Consider the following 20382-nt stretch of genomic DNA (forward strand, 5'->3'; position numbering starts at 1 on the left):
AGTAAGGGGTTCGTTCAGGATTCGAACCCAGGCCATCTGGCTTCAAAATCCATTCTCTAAACTACAGCCCATGGGCCAGCCTGCCAACTGTTTTGCTACAACTCTTGAGCTTAGAATGGTTTTTACATTTCTACGCAGCTGAAAAAAATCAAAAGAACAGCGATTTTCATGACATGTGCAAATTACATGAAATTCAAATCTTAGTGTGCGTGGATAAAGTTTTACTGCAGCCAGACGCGCCCATTCATTTATGCAGTTGCTGCTTTTGAGCTTTAATGGCAGTAATGAGTGATTGTAACTAAGACTTCTGGCCTGCAAAGCCTCAAATATTTATCATCTGGCCTTTTACAGAAAAGGTTTGTTGAGACCTGCTGTAAACCACCATCTAAGCCTCCCATTAATCTTTTTGTTTGTGGGGGAAAAAAAGAGAGAAACCAGAGAAGAAACACAAAGGCCTGAGCTCTAGCTCTGAATAAATTGCTTATTAGTTTTGTGGCCTCAGTCTCCCTATCTGTAAAATGGGCATGGTGTCCACTTCGCAATGTTGCTATGAAGGTCAGTCGAGCAAATACCTGATAACAGTAAGAGCCAGTGTCCATCGTGGGTTCCCTCAGTACCAGCCTCCATGTTAAGTGCTTTATTCACTTAGCAAGTCCATGTCAAGTGCTCTTGTCGCCATCTGAACAAGGGACTGTTATTGGGCCCATTTTCGAGATGCAGAAACTGAGGTGCAGAAAGGCATTGTTTGCTCACAGCTAGCAGGTGATAAAGCTGGAACTTGAACCCAGTGTTTCTGACTCCAGAGCCCTCACCCTTTGTAAAATGATTGCTCCTTAGAGACGTGAATCTCTTTTAAACACAAACTGCTGTGGAAGCTTCCGAAGGTGAGGGATCAGCATCATGATTGGGAATGAAAGTTGGACAAACCTGCTGCCCAGGGAAGCCAAGGGCTCAGGAAAGGAGACCCTCTGTCACGCAAGGTTGACTTGCCAAGTGAAGAAAATACGAAGAGGTGGGCTTGGGAGCTGCCACCTGAGGCCGAGACAACCTCCCCTCCTTGCTCCCCCCCACCCCCACCCAGCCTTCCACCAGCTGTCTGAGAATAAAACCACAAGTTTCCCGGCACAGCCCTAAAGCCACCCAGTGGCGCTCGGGTGGGGCTTCCCAAGCAGAAAATTTAGTCCTGGGAGCCAGGGGACTCTGATCTGGGGAGATGCCCTGTGACATATGGGGTGAACTGGCTTATCTCACCCAAGGTCAAACAAGAGGCAGAAACTCGGGCTTCCACGGGGCAAAGTGTGAGCAACTCCCACCAGCACCTACGGAAGACACGTTTCTCCCCACACCCGGACCCAAACAGAAAGAGGGGCTTCCTGTCAGCCACGCCCCCCTCTTGTCCTTACAGTCTCTGCCCCCCCCCCCGTCTCCACCCCTCCCCAACCCCCCTGCTTCCTTCTCCCCTCTCTTAACAGCACAGCTTTTCCGCGCCCTGCACGGGACTGTACCCTGGGGACAGGGACCTGCGGCCACACACCCACCCTTAACAGGGAGCCCAGCACCCCGGGAATAGGCACCCAACATCTAAGTGAGCTCAGAAATCATAGCTTCCGCAACAGAAACAGTGGCAAAGGCCAAGCCTGGGAAAGAGGCAGGGAGACTCGCAAGCCCCCCTGTCACTGGGGTCCCCAGTCCCCAGCAGCGCCCCCCTCTTCCTTCCCGAGAAATCCTACTGGTAAATGACTGCCTGAGGAGGACAGCCCAGAGCCACAGGCTAGCAGTCTCCTCGGGTGCACTGCGGTTCCTCTTGGCTAACTGAGCAAATTGTCGAAGGAGGTCGGGATGGTGGGGGAGGTGGGGATACGCCCTCCTGGGTGTCCGGCAGGCTGTCCTTGTCCCTGGCTGCCAGCTGTGGTTGCGAAACTCTGAGCAGAAGCAAAGTCCCCGGGACCCTGGCATCACCGCCGCCCTGCACAGGTGTGGCCAGGAGTACGGAGGTGGGGAGGGGAGATCTAGCTCCCGAATACCCAGGTGTGCCCGCCTCACCTGGGAGGTGGAGTGCGCCTGGCCCAGAGCCAAAGGGAGGCAGGGGGTGACTTCCTCATGGTCTATCGGCCAGTCTCCAGCTTCTAGAAAGTTCACCTTTTGACCTTCATCATCCTCCCACCTGTCTCCCCCTTTCTGTGAATAACTCTGAATTTCTGACTGATCCCAGGCACCCCAGACTCAACCTGTTCAAGGCTGAACTCTGCATTTCCACCCTCGCCCCAACATTCTCCTGGACCCCCGTCTCTGCACCCTTCACCTAAACCAGAAAGCAGGGACGGGGGTGGGGCCTGACTGCCCCCTTCCATGCACCCCACACATCCAGTCAGTGGACATGACCTACCTGGGGGGGTCCGCTCCCAGCCGTCACTGGACAGTGCCACCACCGCCCTGGCCCAGGCCCCGGCCCCCTCGGCCCTCCCTCTGAGCCAGGACTCAGCTCACGTACTGGGACCAAGGGCTGCTTCTCACTGGCCCAACCCAGGCTCATGCCCACCCCCAGAGTCAGGATGGTGTGGTCCCCTCCAGTCCACGTGGGTGGATGGGGCTGCAGGCACCAGTGTCAGATGTCATTGTAGATGCCCTAATGCAGACAGAGGGGACCAGCAAAGGCTTAGCGTAGGAGTGGCTCTGAGGAGGACCAGGAAAGATAGGAGACTCATGGACGTGCAGAAAATCTGCCCCGCCCCCGAGACGGTGTAATGTTCACTGACTCCTGCCGAGAGCTGGCTGCGTGCAGGGCACCATGTCACGAGCTTTAATCTCTCGGCACTTGAAGCCCTCTCACACCATCCTTGAGGGGCAGACACAGTAATCACCCCACACGCTTCCTAATGTACAATGTCACAGAGACTGTTGGAGCCCCTCCATCACCCTTCCAGCTCTATTCCTGTCCCGCTACCCCCTCCCAGGGAGGTCCTGTGGTGGCCGCTTATTCCCACACATGCATTTAATTCTTTTATTCCATATGCAGACATCTCAAACAATATAAAATATTGTTTTGTGTTTTTAGACTTTATATCAAGAGTATCATATCGTACATAGCCCTCTACATATCAGGTCTGTGAGATAGATCCATGCTGATGCGTGTAGCTCTAGTTTATTCTTTTTCACTGCTCCATCATTGCATTGTCCTGGTGACGGATAGTATTGGTGGCTTTAAAAAAAAACATGTTTAATCACAGCCAGTCAAGCACATATATGGTTCTAAAAGCGAATAGTGAAAATGGGTTTATTATGAAGAACAGCAGCTCTCTTCCCGCCCCTCCCCACCCAGGGTCCCAACCCCTCCTTTTCACCTAAGAGAGTTTTGCTCCATTTTTAGATCCACTACTAGTTACAGGATATTTCTAACACCTTTAGATCATGTTCCACAGCTATAGCAGCAGCTCTTTGATTTATGTCACATAGAATATTATTTTTAGGTAATAGGTTCTACAGGACCCCCTTATAAAGCCTTTTTTTTACTCCCCAAAATTATTCATAAAAAGTATTCAAGGAAAAGTATATAAAGTAGCAAGTGACTTTCTCCCCTCTCTCCCCTTATCCTGGTCCCCAGTTAGCACTTTGGTATCTGTCCTGGATTTTCCCTTGGTGCTCAAAAGCATATGAAGGTAGGGGTTTGGTTTCTCCTCTCTACCCTGCCTCCTACTCTCTCCCACAAAAAAAAAAAAGTAGAATCTTCCAGAGTTTGACTCTGTAGCTTGCTCTTTCCCTTAACAGTGTATCTTGGACAACTTTCTACCTCAGTAACTACAGACCTACTGCCTTTTTAATGTCTGCACAGCGCTGCACAGTATGAAAGCAGTGCAAGTTCATTAATCATCTTCCCATTACTGGTCACTGTGATGCAGTGACTGTCCTTGTGCACACAGGCATGGAGCACAGATGTCCCTGGAGGCATGTACCTCTAGAGGCACAGGTACACCTGGAGTATGTATGTATTTGGTACAGTTCACTTCAGGGTGGAAGCTGTAGCCACTTCTTCACCTTTCTCTTTTCTCTAAAATAATATCTCTTTTTGAAAGTTATCATTTTGGACAGAGCTGCTTCTGGAGAAGCAGAAGGTAAATTTTTAAGAACTCATTACCTTCAAAAGAAATCAGCAGCTAAAGATTTACCAAATTCAGGAAGAGTTTAGGCAAATCTCAGCTTCTTAGCTGAGCTTTTAAAGCCCTTGTTTCCTGTCCATCACTTTTCCTCCCACTCTTCTCTCCTCCTGCCCAGTATCTAAGTGGGTCTCACTTTTCTGGAGACACTACTGCATGCCCGTGTTTGTGCTGCTCCTTTGATTGTCCCGGCATTGTACCTGATGATTGTTCACCCTCTTTCTATTCCTCAAACACAAGGCAAGTTCATTCCTGCCTCAGAGGCCTTGCATTTTCTGTTCCCTCTGCCTGGAACACTTCCTCTAGATCAGTGATTCTCACTCCTGGCTGCACAGTGGAATTCCTGGTGAGCTTTTAAAAAGTCCAGTACCCAGACTGAACCACAGACCAATTAAACCAGAATCTCTGGAAGAGAGCCCAGCTATCAGTAAAGCTCCCCTGAGGATTCCAGCAAGCAGCTGAAAGTGAACTCCAATGATATAACAATAGATCTTCCCATGCCCAGCTCCTCATCACTCAGGTCTCAGCGCAAATGTCACCTCCTCAGAGAGGCCCTCCCTGATTGCCCCAGCTAAAGTATTCCTCCCACTCCAGCTCCCAGTTACTCTTTGTCACATTTTGTCTAACTTCCTTCTTCTGTCACATGTCGTCACTATCTTGGCTCTTCGTTTATACGTTTGTCTGCTCCTGCCCCCAGTACAGACCCTCCAGGACTGCAGGGATGTATCCACCCTGCATGATGGTATCCCTGGAGCCTTGAAAAGACGTCAGGCTTAGGGACCAGCACTCAGGAGGCCTGGCTGCAACATTTATCAGCTGTGTGACATTAGGCAATTCACTTAACTTCTCCGGGTCTTCATTTCCTGTTCTGGAAAACAGGGTTTATCATCACACCTACATTCTAGGGCTATATAAGAATTAAACATGCTAATACATGTAAACACAGAACAATTCCTGGAGCGCCATAAGAACTCAATAGTGTTAGCTATTATTATTTTAAGATCTATCACGAATGAATGACTAATTGTAATTCCTCTCCCGTCCTTCCTAACCCCTTCTCTGCTTTTTTTTCTGTTGTGCATAACATCATTTGACATTCCCTGTTTTACTTGCTTATTTATTGTCTGTCTGCCCCTAGACCGTCGGCTCTGCGAGGGATTGTCTATTTTGGTCACTGCTGTGTCCCCAATGCCCGGCACGGCACCTGGCACATGGCAGGCACTCAGCACGGATGCCCAGCTCCTCACACCTTCTCCTGTCTCTCCCCACCCCCCAGGACTACCTGACAGACCTGATCACCAACGACAGCGTGAGCTTCTTCCGTACATCCAAGAAGATGTACCCGCACAGGCCCGTTCTCATGGTCATCAGCCACGCAGCCCCTCACGGCCCCGAGGACTCGGCCCCCCAGTACTCAAGCCTCTTCCCCAACGCGTCTCAGCACATGTAAGCTTCGGGGCGCTGCCTCCAGAGCTGCTGGGTGGCACGAAGGTGGGAGGGTCCGGCTCGGTCACAGTGATGTAATGACAGAGACGAGGCTGCCTCTTGTCTTTAATCCTCCCGGTTTAAAGAAGCCAGGGACACACAGCTGATCTCTGAGGAAACTGGGATACAGATCCAGTAATAACAACGCAAAGCAGGCAACAAGAGTTTTTAACTTGGGACCCACATCCTCCCACCGAGAGGTCTGTGGGTAGAACAGCATTTCAGGTGTATACCCGTATAATAGTTTTCCTTTGCAATCTGTGTATTTTATTTTGCACATTTTAAAACACTTTTGAGAAAGGGTCCATAGCTTCATCAGACTACTAATATATTCACAGCCTTTATAAGCTGTTGACTCCATGGCAGGCTCTGTGCTAAGCCCTGTACGTTGCAGTGAATTCCTGAATATTCCCAGTGACCCTTGGTATATCAGTTATCTATTGCTGCATAACAGGTTACCCCGAAATTGAGCAACTTAAAACACCAACGCGTATCACCGCGCAGTGTCTGTGAGTCAGGAATCTGGGAGTGGCCTATAGGGAAGGTTCTAGCTCAGGGTCTCCCGAGGTTGTGAAAAAGGTGTCAGCTGGGGCTGCCGCCATCTGAGGCTTGCCTGGGGCTCACTCACACGGCCGCCCCTCAACCAGCAGATCTCACCATCGGGCTGATGCAGTCTTTTATAACCTAATCTCAAAGTGACACACCATCTCTCCCACATTCTATTGGTTGCCCAGACCAGTGCTCCTACAGTATGGGAGGGGGCACAAGTGTGTGATTACCAGGAAGTGGGGGCTATTGAGGGCTCTCTTGGAGGCTGCTTGTCACACTTGGTATTCCCATTTTACCAACGGGAAAACCGAGGCACAGAGAGGTGAGGTAACTCCCCTAAGGTCACCCAGCTGGTAAATGGCAGAGCTCAAATTCAAATCCGGTGCCCATTCCTGCCTCCCATCTCTCTGCCCACCCCTCCAGTCCTCCTCCCTCCAGCTGGCTAGTAAATCCTTCTGGAAAGTTCTTCTGCTTTTCTCTGCCTCAGACCACCTCCTGCTTAGCAGCAGTACTCAGCAGCCCTTGCTGTGACATTGGGGCGACAAGGACTGGGTGATTTGGAGTCCGCCTGAATATTCCGGGTGTTTAATTTTCATTGCCATCAGAATGCACTGCCCTCCTCAACCCCCTTGCCGTGATTACTTTCTGACAGAGCCCAGAGTGGCTCCGAGAGGATGAGGCAGTGTGTTAACCTGCTGATCCCCTGGTCTTTGGGGAGCAGGATTTGACAGATGGTGGAGAACTGCATTCCAGGGACTGCAGCACCCCTCTCCGCAGACGGCAGCACTGCCTCTCTGCACATCTGCCGTGGCTGCCCCCACCCCAGCCCTCTCCTCCTGCCTGAGATGCCAGCCTCCCACCCTCACCCACAGCCCACCTTTGAGGGAGGGGGCGTGTGGCCAACTCAGTCCCCCTAAGGGAGGAGCCGCGGAGTGGGGGAAGGTACACTTTGCTTCTTCAGTGTCTCCTCTAAAAGGGGTGCCGGCACCCTGCCCCCCAGCAGCCCTGGAGTTTCATGATGAGATGAGATGAGATGCCTGCTCATTTATTTTCCCTTTGAAATGAAAATTATAGAAATTGAACATGAGCAACGCCTGCTGCCATTACTTACCCAGAGCACCCCCTGTGCCTTATTAGGGCTATGTGTGAAAGGCTCTCTTATCTCTGGGGTATAATCATTTTCAAAACAAAACCCAAAACCAGAAAGTTCTGCAGCTGGGATGTTTAATTATGACAGTCAGGAGAGCTGAGGAGGGGACAGAGTTCCAGATCTTTCTATCACGAGACTCCTGTCAGAGACTCTAACCCCATCAAGCCTTGTGCCATGTTCTCGGGCTGGGCTTGTGAGTTCTGAAAAATGCTGCTCGTTGCGATGTGGTCCCACTGCACCAGCCCAGGGCCCCATCCACCCCCCAGCCAGCTCCGTACACGCACAGAGATGCAAACAGATGCACGCAGACACACACAAACACATACACACACAGATACAGACACAAATACGCAAAGATACAAATAGATACATACAGATATATACACAGATACACAAATGCACACAGACACACAGAACTCAGACACAAACACACACAAAGATACAAATAAATACACAGACATATATAGACACAAATGCACATACAAACACAGGCATATACATACAAGCACATATATGGACACACAGATACACATACACACAGATATGCAGACATACACAGAAACACACGCAGATACAAAGATACAAGCACATATACACACACACAAACGCACATAAAGATAAACACAGATGCAAACACAGATACACACAAACATGAAGATACACAAGCATACAGACACGCACACACAGAAACAGACACAGACACACAAACATAAACAGAGACACACACAGACAAAAGACACATAGGCACACGCACCCACAGCCCCCAGAGCTTCCTCTGACGCGTGGCATCTGAACGGGTTCACGGACGCTCCGTTTATCACGCCTGGGAGCCAGGCCCGAGCTCACATCCTCGGGGTGGGGCTGGGAGCCAGGGCTCCGGCCCCTCGGCCTCCAGACACACGGTGGGAGGGGCCGGAAGGGCCCCCAGCCCAAGAGGGGATGTTATGCTTCAGGCCGGTTGTGAACGAGCAGACATTCCTCGGATTCTTGTGGAGGTGAGGGTTTCCACTCTGTTCAACAGGCATCTGGGTTCATGTGAAAATGTGACACCATCCCGGGGTAGCAGGGGGAGCCTGGCCTCAAGCAGGGGACCAGAAAGCCGGCCTCGGCCCCAAGCGGGACCCCAGGCTCCGCAGCCTGCTGGCCTCCAGATCCTGCTCGAAAGACGTCTCCAGAGAAAGGGCCTCCGAAATCAGACTCTTGACAGACTCACCCCTCACTGTTCTCAAGGGCAGACACCAGCCCGAGAGAATCTAAGAGATTCAGGGATGATTGCTCAAAATTACATCCTGAATTGGGCCCCTGGGGCCACGGGAACAATTTTCCCAAAACCCCCAACAGCCCCGAGGGCATCTCTTTGTGCAGCCCCTGGCCCAACAGCACCCCTCCAGCTCCTCGGTGGGGGAGGGCGGCGAGGGGGGTGGCCGTGCTCCTGGGATGTTCTACAGGAGGGTCAGGCCCTAAGCGGGCCCACAGGAGAGAGCGGCATTTCTCATAATCAAAGGAGGCCAGCCGGCGGCAGGAGACCAGCCAGAAACTCAAGCGAGGTCCAGGAGGAATCTTATGACTCACCCCCGCTCTACATAGCAACAGTCTCCACAACTATCAGGCTGTACCACAAGCCGCAGTGTCCTTCCTTCTACCCCGGGGAGGGAGGGGCTGAGGTCCTGACGAAGGAAGGGAGTCTGGGGCCCTCCTACCCTCCCCCACGCCCCGCAGCCCTTGCCCGCTGAAGCGCCATCTCGAAAAGCTTTTTGTCTTCAAGCAGTGGAAACTTCCTCTCTTTGCAGCTTTGCCTGGGGAGGGGGTGGGTAAGACCTGAGGGGAACCTGACCCTCAAGGATCACCAGACCCAGTGCGAGGGACACCCAGCCTTGTGGGGTTTCCCACTCCTGGAGCTCAAACCCCAGCTCTGCCTTTGGCAAGTCTGTCCCCTCACTGAGCCTCCGTGTCCGCATGTCTCACACAAGGAGAAGGAAAGCACCAGCTCCTAGGACTGTTCTGAGTATTAAATGAGATGATGTAGGCAAACCCTTCCGGGTGTGGCCAGCGCGTGGTCAGTGCCCATTCGGGGCTGGTCAAAGATTCCCATGTATTTGTTCGTTTATCATTAGGCATCACAGCTGACCCCACAGCACAAGTCACAGAGGCCAGTGGCTCCACCGTCCACTCAGTGAGACCATGGGCAGGTCTCGGAACTCCTCTGACCCCGTTTCCTCTTTTGTAAATGGGAAATTAAACCACGCGGGAAGAATAGCTGTGACAGCTAAGGCAGAGAACGTGGCGTGTCCCAAATGGACACATTCAGGCACCATCCTCACAGTTTTGCCTTTATGAACCTAATTTTTAACCAGTTTCCTCTTTTTTAACCAAAATCTATTGCAAAAGGAAATTCGGTAGTCACGCCTTAATTAACCACGATAACTGTCATTTGCCATCTACCCAAGGTAACTGAAGAGTAAGTGCAGTGCTAGTAAATTAGAGTTGGGTGCTGTGCCCACAGGAGGCCCTCTCCTTTCAAAAGGGAGGCGAGCAGATTCTAGAGAGGTGCTGAGGAGAGCCCAGCACAGACTGAGACTTTAGCCTTCACGTGATGGGCGTGCTGACCGGGCTTAAGTGGGAGCGACGTTCTCCCTTTGGGGCCCCAGTCTTCCCACGTGCACGCCCCGCATGTGGAGAGATGCTGACCTAACGTGGGGCAGAGCCCCCAACGCTCTGGCGTCCAGATGGGGGCGGCTTCACCCTGAGCTGCAGCCCCAGCGCGGGGAGGCTGCTCCCCTGAGGCGTGGGGGGACCTGGGGGAGGGGCCCAGGCACTCCCGACCCCCGGCCTGACCTGACCTCTGTGCCTGTCTGCCCGCCAGCACCCCGAGTTACAACTATGCACCCAACCCTGACAAGCACTGGATCATGCGCTACACGGGGCCCATGAAGCCCATCCACATGCAGTTCACCAACATGCTGCAGCGGAAGCGCCTGCAGACCCTCCTGTCTGTGGATGACTCCATGGAGACGGTAGGCCACCCTCCCCCCGAGCATCCCGGCCACGCCAGGCCGGCAGCCTCCCTGCCCCTCCCCCCACACCCCTCCGAGCATCATCATCTGGAGAGGAATGGAAACAGGCAGAAGGAAAAGGCACCCTTCCAGGCCAGGGAAACAGCTCTGAGCAATCCAGACGAACCCCCTGCCCTCGGGGAGCTTGTATTCCAGCTCTGCTCTGTTCACTGTAGGAGCCGCCTGCAGCTGCGGACGATTTTTTTAGCAACTTTATGGGGCTATGATCCACAGACCCCTTAGCTCACCCAATTCAAGTGTACGTTTCAGTGGTTTTCACATGTCTGCAGGGTTGTACGATCACGGTCGATTTTAGAAGTTCCATCACCCCAGACAGAAACCCCGCAGCCCTTAGCCATTACCCAAAACTCCCCTCACCTCACCCCTCCGCCTTAGCCACCTGCTCGTCTACTTTGTGTCTCTGTGGATCCTGGACATTTCATGTAAGACGAGTCCTACAACATGTGGTCACTCAGTGTGATGATTTCAAGGTTCATCCAGGTGGGAGCGTGTTCAGCGCTTCATTTTTTATTACTATTATTGCTAAATAATACTCCATTGCATGGATATATTTCTTAGATTTTATCCATGACTATTTAAATTCAGTAAAATACAATGAAATTTCAAATTTAATCTCTCAGGTGCACTGGCCGCGTTTGAAGTGCTGAATAACCAAGTGTGGCTGGTGCCGTAGGTGTCAACACTGCCAGCGTTGCAGAAAGTTCTGTTGCACAGCACTGTGGTAGATCACAGACTCCTGCCCCAGGCCATTCATTCATTCACTCATTCACTCATTCACCCAACAGCATTTGTCGAATGCCAGCACACATGGGACCCAGCAGGGAATAAAATGACAGAAGTCCCTGCCCTGATGGGGCGCACATTCTGATGCAGGGACACAGTCTACGAATAAGTAGAAGAGAGGGAGGTGAGAAGTGCTGGGAAGACAAGTAAAGGGGGACAGGAGGTGGGGAGGCTACAGTGATGCATGGGTCAGCCCCAGGGGCCCCGCCGAGAGGTGACAGTTGAGCGAAGACCCGAAGCCGGAGGGACAGGGGCCTGAGCCCCCAGCACAGCATCGTGTTTTGGGACAGTGGGCCGGGCGCACTGCCCGCCTTCCCTCCGCGTGTCCTCACCACCCCGCCTGCGTTTCAGATTTACAACATGCTGGTGGAGACAGGTGAGCTGGACAACACGTATGTCGTGTACACCGCTGACCACGGCTACCACATCGGCCAGTTCGGCCTGGTGAAAGGGAAGTCCATGCCCTACGAGTTCGACATCAGGGTCCCGTTCTATGTTAGGGGCCCCAACGTGGAGGCCGGCTCGCTGTAAGTGCATCACCCACCCCTCCCCAGCACCCCAAAGTCCCAGGGAGGCCTCCAGGCTCCACTGGCACCCGGATGGGCAGGCAGCTCAGCAGGCAGCCCTGTGCCACTCCCCGGGGCGGCACGCGATTCAGGCAGGTGGACCTCGGTGCCGAGCGAAACGGTGGTGATGCCACCCGGGGAGGCTTGCACACCCCTCTACTGGGGAAGGAGAGGCCAGGAGCTGTTAGCACCTGTGAAAACAGACCATCCGTGGTGGGCACTGTGCCGGGGAATCGGGTACCTGGACTGTGTATGTGTCACCACCAATGCATGGGCTTGCCACCTCGACTTCCGTCTGGCCTGAGCGGTCTTTGGGTCTGGAGGCTGTCAGGGAGGAGCCCAGCCATCTCGGCCCGGGCGGCGTCATCCACTGAGATCAGCTGGGCCAGCTTGGCCACAGCGCTAAGGGAAGCAGCCTCCCCCATCCTTCCTCGAGGGCCACGTGGGCCCTTGGCCAGCATTGCCCTTGGGTTAACCTTTGAAATGATATGTTCTGGCAGCAAAAGTGCCGTGTCTGGGGCAGTGAGAGGTAGAGAGGCCAGGAATCACAGCAGCAGCGTCCTCGGGTGAGCCCAGACATTATGGAGACCAACTCGGACGTGTTTTGAAATGCAGATAAGTCACCGCTCAGGTGCGCATCAGGTCTGACTTCCCTCTGAGCCGAGACCACACACGGGCACGGACTCGGCTTTGTTCAGAATTCCTCCCGAAAGGGCGTTGGCGGCGCCGTCTTAGGACCAAGATGTTCCCACCGCCTGGGATGTTTGGTGGAAATTCCAGAAAGCAGACGGTGTGAGCTCTAGCCCAGCCTCATCACTGTTCCTCTGCCAACCTCATCAAATCCCTGCCTGTCTGGATTTCAGGGCCCCGCCTATAATAATAGCTATTATAGCGATAGCTGTGCTGATCCAGTGCTGATTCTTCAGGCTTTGGTCTAAGCCCTTATATCCAGGTAATCCACTTACGCGTGACAGCAACCCTGTAAGGTGGATGCTAGGATTGTCCCTGTTTTAAACGCAAGGAAACAGAGGCACAGGTTAAGTTGCCTGAGGTTACATGGCACAGGGGGGAAGGAGCTGGAATTCGTCTCAAAACTGGGACTTTGATATTTGTAAATGTTTTTCCTTTTTAGGTAAGAATATATAGGACCATTAAAGTCACTGGGATTATTTGCTTTCGAAAAACGAAGGTGGACAGAACTATAATCCAGCATCTCTTATTGTATTGGTCAGCCTCAGAGTCTGTGATCTGGTTCTTAGGACCCAAAACCACAGAGAAAGAGAGTGCTAATGTCAGACTTGGGGCTGACAGCCAGGACTCCTTGAGTTGTGAACGGAAATGACTCTCAAACTGAACAAGGCAAATAAAATAGGATATGAGGAATGCAGTCACTAAAGTAACTGGAAAGTCCAAGGTTAGTGCTGGCTTCAGGTATGGTGGGATCCAGCAGTCACACAATGACAACAGGAAGCTCTCATTTTCCATCTCTCAGTCCTGCATCCTCTGAATTGGCTTCATTCTCAGGCCAGCTTTTTTCTCATGGTGGCAGGGTCACCACAGCCCCAGACTTTTAGGCCATTCCGCTTGGGAAATGGCCTAAAAGTGGTTTGAACGGAAGCCCTGAGGCTGACTCTCACTGCCCTGACTGGTCACGTGTCCATCCCTGAGCCACTCACTGTAGCCAGGGTGATAGAAAACCTGTGTGACCAGGCTGAGTACATCAGGCGGTGGAATCTGAATGGGGCCAGGTAGTGCCTCCAGAAGTGGAAACTCTTCCCACCAAGCAAGGTGTGGGTGCTGGGTGGGAAAAGCAGTCCTGTCCGTCCCACCCAGCCTGGGGGCAGCAGGACCCGTGGACGACCTCAGGTCAATCCAGCTGCTAGTTGCCAACATTCACCCTGGCGCCCCCTCACCCAACGGACTTTTCCAGCTCCCTCCTCCTGCCTGATTAAGTGGTCTGGTCACGCCTCTTGCTAGCTTCAATCCCCTCCACCAGGCAGCTTCACCCACCTTCCCCAGCCTCACCCCCATGACCACCCCAGTGTCGCAGGAATGGAGACCCCTTCCAGAACCCAAGAGTGGGCTCTTGTCTAACACTCAGAAAGGAATTGTCCGAGGAGACACAGGTGCTGACAAAGCAAGAGAATTTATTGGGAAGGGGGCGCCCAGGGGGAGAGCAGGAGGGTCAGGGACCCCAGGAGAACTGCTCTGCCACGTGGCTCACAGTCTGGGGTTTTACGGTAATGGGGTTAGTTTCCGGGTTGTCTCTGGCCAGTCATTCTGACTCAGGGTCCTTCCTGGTAGCCCGCACATCGCTCAACCAAGATAGATTCTAGCGAGAAGGGTTCTGGGAGGTTGGTAGGACATATGGACTGGCGTCTCCTCTCTCCTTTTGAACTTTCCTGAATTCTTCTGATTGGTGGTAGCGTGTCAGTTCCACGTTCCTTACCAGGACCTCCTGCTGTAAGATAACTCATGCAAATGGTTACTACCTGCCTGGTCAGGACGGGCGGTTTCAGTCAGTGGTTCCCCTGAAACCAGCACACCTGACTACCTGTCCAGTGTTCACAAGGTGCTGGGCTAGGGAGAGAGAGGAAGTGAAAGACATCCGAGACCCTCGGACCCAGGCCCTGCCCCCCAACCCCAGGGAACCAGACAGGGGCAGGGAGGGCACTGTGCCACCTTGATGGAGAATGTGTCCATGCGGCCATGATCCATCCAACCGGTGCAGGCCCTGTGCCGGGCACAGCCTGAAAGTCACTTAACCACCATGTCGGGAACACCCCATGTAGAAGCAGGACACGGGAGAAGTGACAGACGCATGGCAGCGGTAAATAACAAAACTCACTTAACTAACACTTACTGAGCACCTACTGTGTTCTCTAAGTGTAAAAGTACTACAGATAGAGAAGTGAACAAGACAGACAGAAACGTCTGCCTTCCCATTAGATTCTAATTGGGCAATAGACAACCAACCAGATAAATGAGTAAAATACATAGTAAAACGCGAGGGTGACAAGGCTTCAGGAGCAAGACAGAGCAAAGAAGGGGCCGAGCACGGGGAGGGGTGCAGTTCTAAATGAGGTCCTCAGGAAGGGCCTTGTGTCAGTAATCTGTGCTGTGTAACAAATCACTAGAAACTTAGCAACTGAAAGCAACACACATACTTTATCTCAGAGTTTCTGTGGGTCAGAAGTCTAGGCGTAGCTTAGGTCGGTCCTCTGCTTAGGCTGAAATCAAGGCATCAGCCAGGGCTGCTGTCTCATCTGGAGGCTCAACTGGGGAAGGACCTGTTTCCCCACTCCGGGGGCTGTTTAAGTGCAAACAGAGGACTTGAACTCACACAGCCTGCCTCTCAGAGTACTCAGCAGGCGTCCTTGCTAGGGGCGATCTTATGGCAGCTTTCTTCTTCAAAGCCCGCCAGGGGAGACAAAGAAATGAGGGAGGGACAGCTAACAAGACAGAGTCGTGTGTCTCGTGACATCACCTTGGTCTGACATCCCCATCACCTTTGCCATGTTCCAGCGGTTCGGCCCACCTTCAAGGGGAGGGGATCACAGTGGGGTGTGAACCCCAGAGCATGGGGATCTTGGTGCCACTTGGTAATCGTTGAGGGAAGAACTAAAGGTGGTGAGTGAGAGTGCTCACTGGAGTCTGGAAGAAGAACATTCTGGGCAGAGGGGACACAAGGACAAAGGCCCTGAGGCCAGACTGTTCTTGGCCTTCTAGGAAAAGCAAGGGGGCCAGTGTTTGCCTCAGAGGTTCAGAGAAGGGTCCGAGGGAAGATCCAGGATTTGGGGTGTGTCTTAAAGGAAGGTGTCCTTTGCTCAGAGAGTGGGGGCAGGGAGGGCATTCCTGGCAGAAGAAACAGACAAGCAGAAGCCAGCTGGGGCCTGTGAAGTGCAGCCCCTGTGGTGGTGTGGCGGGTACAGGTTAGGGGTGGGGTTTAGCTGAATTGGGGCACAGAGGGGAGCTTTGACGGCTGAGGTGCAGGAGAGTGACACGATCAGTGGCAGCTTTCCCACCTTCAGGGCGTCAGCCCCTGGCGGTCTCCATCCCTCCGGCGGCCCCTCTCCCGAGGGAGGCTGGGTCATCACTGCCCAGGTGACTGAGTCCTGTTCTCCATGCCTCCCTCAGGAATCCCCACATTGTCCTCAACATTGACCTGGCCCCCACCATCCTGGACATCGCAGGACTGGACATCCCCTCGGATATGGACGGGAAATCCATCCTCAAGCTGCTGGACACAGAGCGGCCAGCAAATCGGTGAGGGGCCGGGGTGGGTGCTGGGGTACCGGGCATCCCGAACTGTACAAACTCGTGGCCGAGCCGTGTGGGTCTGAGAGGGGGTATTTCCAAGGTCAGGAGCTGGGGCTCTAGGGCCCCCCATCCTGACCACTTAACCTGCCGTGGGAGAGAAGGAAGCCCCCTCTCTAAGAGTCCACCTTCCCAGCTGGAATATGGCCACGGTGACCAGTCGAGGACCCTCCAGCACTAAAATTGTATAAAACTTGAAAAAATATCCACACTAATTAAGCACGTACTATATGCCAGGCCTTTGCTATGCTTTGTAGGGGATTTTATCATTTTGATCCTCACGGTAACGCAGTGAGATAGGCATTATTATGATCCCATCTTAGCAATTTGGAAATTGAATCCAGAGAAGTCAAGTGACTTGTCAGAGGTCTCTTAGCAGGTCTGGACCCAACTCCGGGCATTCAGCCTCTAGGCTACAGCTAGAGTCTCTTAATCGTCATGCTCTAAGGCCGGATGGTATGATGGGAACATATTCCTAGGTGTGCTGGAGGCAGAAAAAAGAACAGTGATGGTGAGCAAAAACTAGGTGGGAAGGTGAGTTGAGTCTGGCGGGGACAGGAAAGGAGAAGGACACTTTCACTGCTGCGGCAGCAGCGACATCTAGTGGCCACCAGTGCTACTGCCCACTGAGTTAGCCTCACAGCACTGATGCAGCCTCCAGCTTGTATCTCCTGCAGCTCAGCGGGTCCAGCCCTGATGGGCACTGTCTGTCCACATCCGATTGTCCTGTAGGAGGAACCACCTCTGTTGAGCCTCCTCCCTCTGACTAGAAGGTGTTATGAGCTTTAAGAGTACAAAATGGGCATGTTTTGGGGGGCGGGGGCACTGGGTTGGGAGCCAGGACACCCGGGAGTCAGGTGCAGGATGGAAGCTTCCTCTCTCAGCCTGAGGCCCCATCTGGGAGATGGAAATGATAGAGTGAAACGACATGAAATGCACACTTAAATTACACAAATCCAACTGCAGAGGATCAAAGAGAAAAAAATCCTGCCAAAACACAATGTAATTAACCTGAAGTCAGGACAACACAATGTAATTAACCTGAAGTCAGGACATCTGGTGCTGAACTAAAGAGGAAGCGTTCTCTTCTGACACTGGGGAACTGTTGGACTTCCTGGGAGGCACGGAGACACACACACACACGACTATGTGTGACTTAGAGCAACTTTGACCTGGGTCATTTCTGCCCCATGTACCTTCAGACCCAAGTCTCTGGGGAAATACAGCTCTGCCCTGGGGGGTGTGAGCATCCTCCGCTCGCCCCAACTGGCCCCCGGGTCTGTGCTGATTGTGAACCAAGGCTGGCTCTGAGCACCATCCCTGCCTCTGGGAGGACAGAGGGACACATGAGCCCCACACATTGATGAGAAGATGGAAGTGTGCTTTTTTTCCCCCAGGTTTCACTTGAAAAAGAAGATGAGGGTCTGGCGGGACTCCTTCCTGGTGGAGAGAGGGTGAGTGCCAGGGCCTGGAGGAGCTGCCCCAGGACATTTGAGCTGAGCAGCACCTGGGTAACCCCCTTCTGCCCTGTCCCAGGAAGCACCTGGCAGCCCCACCTGCACCCATGATATTAAAGATCTCACTGTCGAGGGCAGGAGGGATCCCATTGCTATTATGACACCTTCCACCAGGGGCTGGGAATTTGTGTCCACAGCCTCCTGTATACAAGGAAGCCCGTTCGCTTTTCCTATGGTTGACATAGAATTTGCATCTGGAGGCCACCTGTATCCTTCAGACACGTTTTGTCCTGTCTGTATAATGTCTCACATGCTTTTTAACTTACTGCCAACTCATGTAATTTGGGAGAATTTTTATTAAATCCCCATTTCCTTTTATTTCTTTTTTTGAATTTTTGAATTTTATTTTATTTATTTTTTTATACAGCAGGTTCTTATTAGTCATCCATTTTATACACATCAGTGTATACATGTCAATCCCAATCTCCCAATTCATCACACCACCACCACCACCCCCTGCCGCTTTCCCCCCTTGGTGTCCATACGTTTGTTCTCTGCATCTGTGTCTCAATTTCTGCCCTGCAAACCGGTTCATCTGTACCATTTTTCTAGGTTCCACATATATGTGTTAATATACGACATCTGTTTTTCTCTTTCTGACTTACTTCGCTCTGTATGACAGTCTCTAGATCCATCCACGTCTCTACAAATGACCCAATTTCGTTCCTTTTTATGGCTAATATTCCATTTATATATGTACCACATCTTCTTTATCCATTCGTCTGTCGATGGGCATTTAGGTTGCTTCCATGACCTGGCTATTGTAAATAGTGCTGCAGTGAACGTTGGGGTGCACGTGTCTTTTTGAATTATGGTTTTCTCTGGGTATATGCCCAGTAGTGGGATTGCTGGGTCATATGGTAATTGTTTTTAGTTTTTTAAGGACCCTCCATACTGTTCTCCATAGTGGCTGTATCAATTTACATTCCCACCAACAGTGCAAGAGGGTTCCCTTTTCTCCACACGCTCTCCAGCATTTGTTGTTTGTAGAAAATCCCCATTTCTTAAGTCTGTTGACAATCAGAAGATGTGGCCTGGCTGGACCTGCATCCTCCATGGTGACCCTATACCAGGGCTGAGCGGGGCCGTGCACTCCTCCAGGGCTGGGCGGCCAGCCCCACTTCCGCTCTCTGCCCCACAGCAAACTGCTCCACAAGAGGGACAGTGACAAGGTGGATGCCCCGGAGGAGAACTTCCTGCCCAAGTACCAGCGTGTGAAAGACCTGTGTCAGCGGGCCGAGTACCAGACCGCATGCGAGCAGCTGGGGCAGGTGAGGATGCTCGGCTGGTGCCCTGGGGCTGGGGATGGTACCCCTGCCCTCCCTTCTTCCCTCCCAGTGGCCACCCCGGCTAACCACGACTCAGGCCTGCTCCTCAGCCTTCAGACCAGCGGAGCCAGTGGGGCCAGCGCCCCTGCTGATGTGTGAGACGCAGGGTGATGCCAGGTGGTACAGGCGACACTCAGAAAGTTCTTCCAATCCTGCTCACATTAGAGGCAAAGTCTCCTGGGGGTGCACGTGTGTCTTTAGCTGCTGTGACTCATGCCCAATCCCTCTTTAACAAAGACATAGCCAATCTCTGCACAGTATTTACAAAGTTAAATAACCATTTACATTGTATTCACTCTCCCAGAGCATCATTGTGGCTGGTTTTCCACTTATATAGGAATAATAGGAAATTACCTTTTTAAGTAAATAAGTTTTAAAAATGTGAATTGATTTCAAGAGAAATATTAAGGAAATTATAATCCAAGTAGTATTTAGAGGTAGCAGAAACTGTGACTGATGTTTCGGAGAGTCTGAACTTTCTGAGGAGGCCGAGGTGGGCGCTGGGGAGGAGAGGGGAGGGGTGGGGGCAGAACCTTGTAAAGAGGGACCCAAGCAGGAGGCGCGGTTCGGAGGTTGCGGGGAGGGGAGGGCTGACGAGCAAGCAGGGCAGACAGGAGGTGCTTCCCTGCCTCGGTCTGTGAGCTGGGACTTTGAGCTCGTCCACAGCGGCTCAGGCCTGAAGATGCATGCCTGTTTCACCAGTAAGAATAAGTAAAGCCAGGGCCTCTCCATTCCATTTCTCGTTAATAGACCAAGGCTGCCAAGGCCAGGGCATGAGCTGGGTGGGTCTCACAGGCTGCCTCCAGGCAGCTCTGTCTTATCACTAGACTCAGAATTAGCAGCCACCTGTCCTCGTGGCTGTGCCCCCGGCCGCCCAGCGTTTGTTCACAACCCCCGACCCCTCCCCATGCTCTGGAGGGCATCTTGTCTGGGAAGTACCTGTCTGTGCCGCTGAGCGAGAGCTTTGGTTTACACTGGAGCGGCATTCAGTGCTGCCTCTGTAGCCGGGCACGGTTCCAGGCACTGGGGCAGCAACAGCCTCAGACGCCCTGGACAGAAAGCCCTGCCCTCCTGGAGCTGATGATCTGGGCAGATCCCAGAAGCGGTTCCGATTTCAGTTCTGAGCTACAAGAAATGAGCCGATGAGACCAAGGGGCCCTTTGTCCCCCTGGGATTGTTGTCGAATCCCCCTGCTGGTCCCTCCCCCCTCTCTCCCTGCAGATTGAGGGTCTGGTAGTCCCAGGAAGGGGAGAGGGCAAGTATCGGCATCTTCAGAACAGATTATCTGAGCGCACTGCTTAACCCAAAGGAAAGGAGTGCCGGGGGTGGGTTGGGGGCCTAGACTGGCAGCGGAGGCATCGAGCCATGGCCCCCAGACTTACAGCTCTAGGTCCTCCAGGACCCCAGCCCAGCCCAGACATTCCCCTGCCGGCAGATGCAGTCACGGCCCTGCTTAACTGCC

The 20382-nt window shown here is 52.7% G+C and overlaps 1 protein-coding gene across 9 annotated transcripts in view; it reads left to right on the plus strand.

Moving 5' to 3' along the window:
- The window catches only part of SULF2 (sulfatase 2), a 142292-nt gene that overhangs the window by 99721 nt on the left and 22189 nt on the right, over positions 1–20382 (plus strand). For 8 of the 9 annotated variants that reach the window (XR_009535057.1, XM_060122347.1, XM_060122344.1 and 5 more), the window contains 6 exons: positions 5428–5597; positions 10199–10349; positions 11544–11719; positions 15896–16024; positions 17473–17529; positions 18734–18863. Coding sequence is in view for 8 of the 9 variants with exons in the window: in XM_060122347.1 (XP_059978330.1) it covers positions 5428–5597; positions 10199–10349; positions 11544–11719; positions 15896–16024; positions 17473–17529; positions 18734–18863 (813 nt within the window). In the remaining variant the exon portion in view is untranslated. Of the gene's footprint in view, positions 1–5427; positions 5598–10198; positions 10350–11543; positions 11720–15895; positions 16025–17472; positions 17534–18733; positions 18864–20382 lie in introns of those variants that run through there. The other variant, XM_060122351.1, reaches the window with a different exon arrangement.

This window comes from Lagenorhynchus albirostris, chromosome 15 (assembly GCF_949774975.1).
Source record: "Lagenorhynchus albirostris chromosome 15, mLagAlb1.1, whole genome shotgun sequence".
Lineage (NCBI taxonomy): Eukaryota > Metazoa > Chordata > Mammalia > Artiodactyla > Delphinidae > Lagenorhynchus > Lagenorhynchus albirostris.